Source organism: Lipotes vexillifer, unplaced genomic scaffold, assembly GCF_000442215.2.
Source record: "Lipotes vexillifer unplaced genomic scaffold, Lipotes_vexillifer_v1.1 scaffold83, whole genome shotgun sequence".
Classification (NCBI taxonomy): domain Eukaryota; kingdom Metazoa; phylum Chordata; class Mammalia; order Artiodactyla; family Lipotidae; genus Lipotes; species Lipotes vexillifer.
Window position 1 is genome coordinate 3,393,937 of NW_006799780.1, and position 8,274 is coordinate 3,402,210.

The 8,274-nt window shown below is 41.0% G+C and overlaps 1 protein-coding gene across 1 annotated transcript in view; it reads right to left on the reverse strand.

Annotated features, from left to right (window-relative positions):
* Positions 1 to 440, reverse strand: part of ANKRD34B (ankyrin repeat domain 34B) — a 1,640-nt gene extending 1,200 nt beyond the window's left edge. The window contains exon 1 of the mRNA XM_007471980.1: positions 8 to 440. Within this exon, the coding sequence (XP_007472042.1) occupies positions 8 to 440 (433 nt within the window). The remainder of the gene's footprint in view (positions 1 to 7) is intronic.
* Between the last annotated feature and the right edge of the window lie 7,834 nt (positions 441 to 8,274).

Genomic DNA, 8,274 nt, shown 5'->3' on the forward strand with positions numbered 1-8,274 from the left:
TCTTTCCCTTTTGCCTTGCAAGCACTAAGTAGGACTTTCAGGGTCTCTCTGTCTTCTGAATTTATAGCATAAACGAGGGCCGAGTAACTAGAGTGGTCTTGCAAGCTGAGGTCAGCCCCACTCTCTAGGAGCAAAGAAACAACTTCAGGACCAGCTTTTTCTAAGCAAGCATGCATCAAAGCAGTTTTCCCAGATTTGTCCTGTATGTTGGGATCAGCATTGTTTTCTAATAGGTATTTAACCATTTTGGCTTTACTGACACTCTGGTGATCAACATGTTTGGTCTTACAAGCAATCATTAAAGGTGTTTCCCCTCGGTCATTGCTCTCATTAATGTAGGCACCGCCTTCCAGCAAGAGTCTTGTAAGGCGAAGCCGGCTCTGATGGACCGCTTTGATCAGGGAATTTCCATCACTGGAAATTTCTATACCTTCAACCATCTTCAAAAGTCAGAATCAATACCTGGTTAGCAAAGAAGATGAAGAACAAAAGATTAGCCTGAATCAATGTCCCAATTTATATTCATGTTATTATTCACAATTAATGTCTGAAATATGTATAAATAAAGAAGACATAAATAAGATTATGTTATTAATAAATATAGAGCAAAATTTGAAAAATTTAGAATAGTAACAACCTTTAGGGAAGTTCAAACTAAAATTTACTTTCCCCAAATCTTCACTGAATATTTATGACATAACACTAGCCTACTACCTCTCTAAATCCCACATCAATTAAACAATTATCCACTTAGTTTCCACCTGTGAAAAATATTTTTAAATAATATTAAAATGCAAATTTAAGCAAAAAAGCCAAAATTCTGTGTAACTGCAACTGAATCAACTAAAATAGAGCATGTTTATCATAGCTTAATACAAAAAAACTTCTTAGTATTAATTACTTAAACATGCTTTTCAGTTAAATAATGCAATTAAGATCTAAATTTTCAATTTGAGGGGCATTTCGATGTTTCTTTTAAAGGATGAAAAATATTTGGACTACAAGATGTTAAAATAACTGATATAATGTCTGGAATTCACACTGAGATAGGAATGGTGAGCATGAGATTATGCAGTTTTCTTGATTCCATTACTTAAATTGTACACTGACTAGGTTATGGGGTTAGCAACATACTACTGAGTTAAATTTTGACAGTTGCTCCAGAAAAGTTTTCTAGGCTAGAAACAAGTGAAGACATATAGACTTTAAAAACATTTTATTATCATTAAAACTGAAAATTATTTATGTTTAATTCATTTAAATAATTTAGATTCAGGATTTCCCTGGCAGTCCAATGGTTAGGGCTCTGTGCTCTCACTGCTGAGGGCCTGGGTTCAATCCCTGGTCGGGGAACTAATATCCCACAAGTCATGCGGCATAGCCAATAAATAAATAAATACATAAATAAAAATTTAGATTTAAATTTATTCAACAGATAATTTCATTAGGCGATAAGAATTATGTCTTTATTGAGAGCCAAGGAAATGTTAGTCTTGTAACAGTCCTTAGAGCTGGGGAGAAAAATCAAATAAAAGTTTGTATAATATTTAAATCTATTTCATTGAATTGTGTAGTTTTGAGAAATCAAGAAGTATTATTTACTCTACTCATTTACTTTTAAAATAAAGAATATGGGACACGAATTTCTATTGTATAGTAGAATAGATAAGGGGTCCCCAATCCCTGGGCCATGGACCAGTACCAGTCTGTGCTGTGGCCTGTTAGGAAGCAGGTCACACAGCAGGAGGTGCGTGGCAGGCAAGCAAGCGAAGCTTCATCTGTGTTTACTGCAGCTTCCCATCGCTCACATTACCGCCTGAGCTCTGCCTCCTGTCAGATGAGCGGCAGCTTTAGATTCTCATAGGAGTGTGAACCCTACTCTGAACTGTGCATGCGAGGGATCTAGGTTGCACTCCTTATGAGAATCTAATGCCTGAGGATCTGAGGTGGAGCTGAGGCAGTGATGCTGGCACTGGGGAGCGGCTGCAAATACAGATTATCGTTAGCATTGACTGCACAGAGACCATAATAAATCAATTGCTTGCAGACTCATATCAAAACCCTATCAGTGAGTGGCAAGTGACAATTAGGCTGCATCTGGTGGCAGGCTTTATAGTGGCAAGTGATTTGATGTACTTTAATTGTACAGCTGCATCTGGTGGCAGGCTTTAAGTCAGAATCTGATACTTATTTTAGTCCATGTGTGGCCCAGCCATTATTTTATTTACCACTTCCGTCTGCACCTCTTTCCCGCACTGCACACTTGTCTCAGTCACAGTTTTGGTAAGCCCGCGAGCTAACCCTAGCCAAAATGAATAAAAAACAAACGTTGCTGGAGAGCTTCTTTGAAAAGGGGAAAAGACACAATGATGAGACAGCAGAAGACTCTTAAGACTGCCAACAAAAAGAAAGCTGCATTTAAAAGAAAATACCAAGAATCCTACTTAAATTACAGGTTCACTGCAACAGGTGATTCACATTCTTCAAGCCCTCTCTGTATAATACGTGGCGACAGGCTATCCAAGGAAGCCATGAAACCTTCAAAACTGCTTTGCCACATGGAGACCAAGCACCCTGCATTAAAGGACAAGCCTTTGGACTTTTTCAAAAGAAAAAAACGTGAACACAAAAAACAGAAGCAATTATTGAAGGCCACCACTTCATCAAATGTGTTTGCACTGAAAGCATCATTCTTAGTGGTTAACGGCATTGCTAAAGCTAAGAAGCCCTTTACTATTGGTGAAGAGCTGATCCTGCCTGCTGCTAAGGACATGTGTCATGAACTTTTAGGAGAGGCTGCAGTTCAAAAGGTGGCATGTGTTCCTCTTTCAGCTAGCACCACAACTAGATGAATTGATGAAATAGCAGAGGATACTGAGGCACAATTGTTAGGCTTAATGTGTCACCGTAGTATGCAATCCAGGTTGACAAGTCTACCGATGTTGACAACAAGGCAACAATGCTTGTTTTTGTGTGATATATTTTTCAGGAGGATGTGCATGATACGTTATGTGCACGTTTTTTGCCAACCAACACCACAGCTGCAGAACTATTCAACTCTGAATGATTGCATATCAGGAAAACTGAATTGGTCATTTTGTGTTGGCATATGCACAGACAGAGCGGCTGCCATGACTGGACGGCTTTCTGGTTTCACTACTCGGGTCAAAGAGGTTGCTTCTGAATGTGAGTCTATGCACTGTGTCATCCCTAGAGAAATGCTGGCTAGCCAAAAAATGTCACCTGAACTTAACAACATTTCACAGGATGTGATTAAAATTATCAACCACATTAAAGTACATGCCCTTAACTCATGTCTGTTCGCACAGCTCTATGAGGAGATGGATGCAGAGTACACAAGTCTTTTCTTATACACAGAAGTGAGATGGCTTTCTAAAGGTAGATCACTGGCCAGAGTTTTTGAGTTCTGAGAGCCACTCCAGAGATTTCTTTTAGAAAAACAGTCACCACTGGCAGCACATTTTAGTGACACAGAATGGGTCACAAAACTTGGTTACTTGGGCTTCCCTAGTGGCACAGTGGTTGGGAATCCGCCTTCCAGTGCAGGGAACACGGGTTCGAGCCCTGGTCCAGGAAGATCCCACATGCTGCAGAGCAACTAAGCCCGTGCGCCACAACTACTGAGCCTGCGCTCTAGAGCCCATGAGCTACAACTACTGAGCCCACGTGCCGCAACTACTGAAGCCAGCGTGCCTAGAGCCCGTGCTCCAAAACAAAGAGAAGCCACCGTGATGAGAAGCCCGCGCACCGCAATGAAGAGTAGCCCCCGCTCACTGCGACTAGAGAAAGTCCGCGCGCAGCGACGAAGACCCAGCACAGCCAAAAAAAAAATAAATAAATTTATTAAAAAAACCCAAAAAACAGCTTGCTTACTTGTGTGACGTATTCAACCTGCTCAACGAACTCATTCTGTCACTTCAGGGGAGAATGACAACTACGTTCAAGTTGGCAGATAAAGTAAGCTACATTCAAAGCCAAACTGGAATTATGGGGGTGACAAGCGAACATTAGGATTTTTGACATGTTTCAAACATTAGCAGAGATTTTGAAAGAGACTGAGCCAGGGCCTTCTTTCTCCCAGCTGGTGCATGATCACCCATCTCAGCTTTCAAAAGAGTTTGAGCATTACTTCCCAACTACAAAAGACCCCCAACCTGGGAAGGAATGGATCCGCGACCCGTACTGTGAGTAAGCCACGTGAATTGACTTTGTCCGGGCTACAAGAAGATCTACTGCTTGAGATTGCAAATGATGGTGGCCTTAAAAGTATGTTTGAAACAACTTCAAATCTCCATACATTCTGGATTAAAGTCAAGGAGGAATATCCTGAGATTGTCACAAAAGCACTGAAAAGCCTGCTTCCATTTCCAACATCCTGTCTTTGTGAAGCAGGGTTTTCTGCAGTGACAGCAACCAAAACGAGATCACGGAGGAGACTGGACATAAGCAACACACCTCGGGTGTCACTGTCTCCCATCACCCCCAGACGGGACCATCTAGTTGCAGGAAAACAAGCTCAGGGCTCCCACTGGTTCTGCATTATGGTGAGTTGTATAATTAGTTCATTATATATTATAATGTAATAATAATAGAAATAAAGTGCACAATAAATGTAATGCACTTGAATCATCCTGAAACCGTTCCCCACCTACCAGGGTCCATGGAAAAATTGTCTTCCATGAAACTGGTCCCTGGTGCCAAAAAGGTTGGGAACCACTGGAATAGATAATAAATATAATGACTTCTTAAAGGAAAGAAGAGATAAAGAGAGCAGAAAGAAAGTGAAGAAAAAAGGGAAAGATAGACATACACATAGAAATTAATTCAATTGTTAAACAGCTATAAGCTCCTAATATGTGCTGGGCACTGAGCTACAAAGGTATAGGCCTTAGCCCTGAAGAGGTTACATAGCTGTTTGGAAGAGTTACTGTATAAGCAGCTGGTTATGAGTTTACACACAGACTTTAATGGTTTGAGGATGGAAGGGGCTTCACAGAGGCCAGCCATTTGAGCTAAACCTTGAAGACTGCGAAAGAGTTTGGCAGGCAGAAAAAGGAGGAAAGGAAAAGTAGAGAACACTCCTTGTGCAAAGACCTAGAGGCTTAAAATAGCACAGTTATTTATCATAAATCAGGCTCTACACCATACTACAACCGAACTTTAGGAAAATATTTTAGCAGATGATCATACTTACGGTGATGTGGCAGAACATGTACATCTAATTTTGTCCCTTCCTGAAACCCCCTAAAAGTAAAGATTTTTTTTAAAAAAAACATAAACTCACAAAGATAGCAGGAAAAGGCAAGAAGATGACAAACAATATTTTGGAAAACGGAAAGCAGATGGGCCAGTGGTAACTGACTGAGCCAACCTGAAAAGGCTGTGCCTCGAGTCACTGGCGGCAGAGTTGAGAACTAAGCCCATGTACACTACAGAATCCTTGAAAGAGGAGGCAGTAGGAGGCTCTATAACTAGGGGGTGGAGAGTACAGCTAAATAAGGAGGGCTAGGAGAAAAGCTGTTAGAGAGGCAGTTGGATCCCTTCGTCTTGCTCCGGGAAGTGCTGTGGTCCTACCTTGGGCCAGCAGAAGCAGCATTACCTGAAACTTGTTAAATATGCAAAATCTCAGGCTCCATCCCAGATCTACTGAGTCAGAGCCTACAGTTCAACTAGATCCCCAGGTGATTTGCATGCACATTGAAGTTTGAGAAGTGATCCTCCACTCCAAGCCACTAGGAGATAGAAGACTGCCCCTCTCCCACCTCAAAAGATGTCCAGTGGTTTATTCTCCAGAAATGGTGAAACAGAGAGTCTCTGGACTGAGAGACACTAGGCATGTTTGAGGACAAGAAAATAGGAGAATAAGTGATGGTATGTTTACTGACCACTGAGTGAAGGGACTCACAGCCTTCTACCTCAACTCAGCTCCAAGAATGATGGCAGCCATATCTTTCAGCAGTTTCAAAAGAAAACTGCTATACTCTTCTCTCAAGAATCTGACCTACCAAGGAGAAAATACTTAAGAGTACTGATCACAGGGATTCCCCAACATGCCACCCAGATGATCCCACAGTGTGGCTTAAAGGTCACTCATGGGGCTTCCCTGGTGGTGCAGTGGTTGAGTCTGCCTGCCAATGCAGGGGACATGGGTTCAAGCCCTGGTCTGGGAAGATCCCACATGCCGCGGAGCAACTAGGCCCGTGAGCCACAAGTACTGAGCCTGCGTATCTGGAGCCTGTGCTCCGCAACAAGAGAGGCTGCGATAGTGAGAGGCCCGCGCACCGCAATGAAGAGTGGCCCCCGCTCGCCGCAACTAGAGAAAACCCTCGCATAGAAACGAAGACCCAACACAGCCAAAAATAAAAAATAAAAAAAAGGTCACTCATGTGAAAAAGCTTCACATCAGGTTTTTAATCCAAGCCCTTTAATCATGAGCATGAAAACAAAAAAGCCTCTTACATTAAAGACAGAGAGCAGAATAGAAAAATCAACTTGGAGAAGACAGATATTAGTCCGAAAAATGAAAACTTCAAAAACTCATTATCCTCAAAGGGATAAGAAGATGTTGTAACCATGAAACAGGGATAAGAGTCCTAGCCAAAAGAATATTCAGAGATCATAAAAAGCTCTCAAAAGATAAAAACATGATACAAACTGCAAAACTCAATAGAAGGGTTGAATAATAACATTGATAAAAATCTCTAACACAGTCAAGCAAAAAGAATAGAGAGGAAAAAAAAACAAGAAAATTAGAGGACTAGATCAGGAAATCCAAGATCCAACTAATAGAAGTTCTTGCAAGAGACAACAGTGGGGGTGGAGAAAAGGGTGAGCAGGAGAGGAAATGATAAGATCAAGAAAATTTTTTAGACATGAGGGACATGAGTTCCCAAATTGAAAGGGCCCAAAGAGACCATAGCACAATGGATGAAGACAGACCCTGACCATGGCACATGGTTGTAAATTTCCAGAACACTGAGAACAGAGAAGATTTAGGCAACGGAGGAATATTCTTTTAAATCTGAAGGAAAAATGATTCCCAGCTTAGAATTCTCTATCTAGCCAAACCATCAGTCAAGAATTGGGATACACTCTCAAGAATCTACTGAAGAATATAATCTATCAAGATGAAATGGTGGAACAAGAAAGAAGAAATGAGATCTGGAGATCATCATAGAGGAAAGGCACTGAAAATCCCCAAGAAGATGGTGAGAGGAGATGCCAGGATAATGGATGTGCACAGACATCCTCTCTGAGATCATACTGCCATTTTACCATCTTGTTAACTGAGGACCAAATGCCCAGGTAAGCCTGATCTCAGGTCTTTAAATGACTTGCTTTGTCCTGACCATATCTCTGCTCTCCCCTCCATACCCTGCTTTCTGGGGCAGCCACTGGCACTCGTTTCAGCCCTACTCAAATGTTCTACTTTGACCTGCTCTGAGATCTGGGGATAAGTCATGGTGAGCTTAGGAGGAGAAAGACTCAAAACCCATTGCCTTTGCATATCCACTATCTGCTCTACACTGCAGCCCACCAGAAGCCCTATCATGGTAAGCCCCATGTTTCCCAGGACTCACTCATGACCTTGCCCAGAGTGGCTCTTGTAAATGCTCAGGAATGCTGAGTTGAGCTCAGATCCAGAGACTGTTCAACTTATGTTCTCCTGAGAACTTTTGCCATATATTGTTAATATTGATCTTTTTTTATTCATCTAATTTTGTGCTTTCTACCCAGTTTTCCAAAAATAAACAATTAATTTACTTAAGGATCACATGCAAGTGGGAAACTCAGAAAACAAAAAAGCAAAGGAACGATTTACACAATAGTCAAGACTAAGTTACCTCTTGGTGAGGGTTAAGAAGAACAATGCAATTTGGGAAGGACACACAGAGGCTTTTAAGGTTCAGGTAATGTTGTTTCTCAACCTGGGTGGTGTGTATATAGGTGTCCGTTTTATTATTATTCTTCAAACAGTATATATTTAATGTACTCACCTGTATGATATTACTATTCTCTTTTGTAAAATGGGACATGTACACAAAAAAGAACATAGCATTTATGTAAGAATGTTTCATAATTAAAATTTATAAAGAGCCATAGTAAGTCTTAGTTTTCACAACATAAATCACTTTTTGTGGTGTTATCAATAGTATTTACGCCTAGACTTTCAAGGAATTTCAGCTAGTCAACTCCTGATAAGCAATATTCAAAAGAATATACTTATTCGTTTCCACTTTAGTTTCATTCACA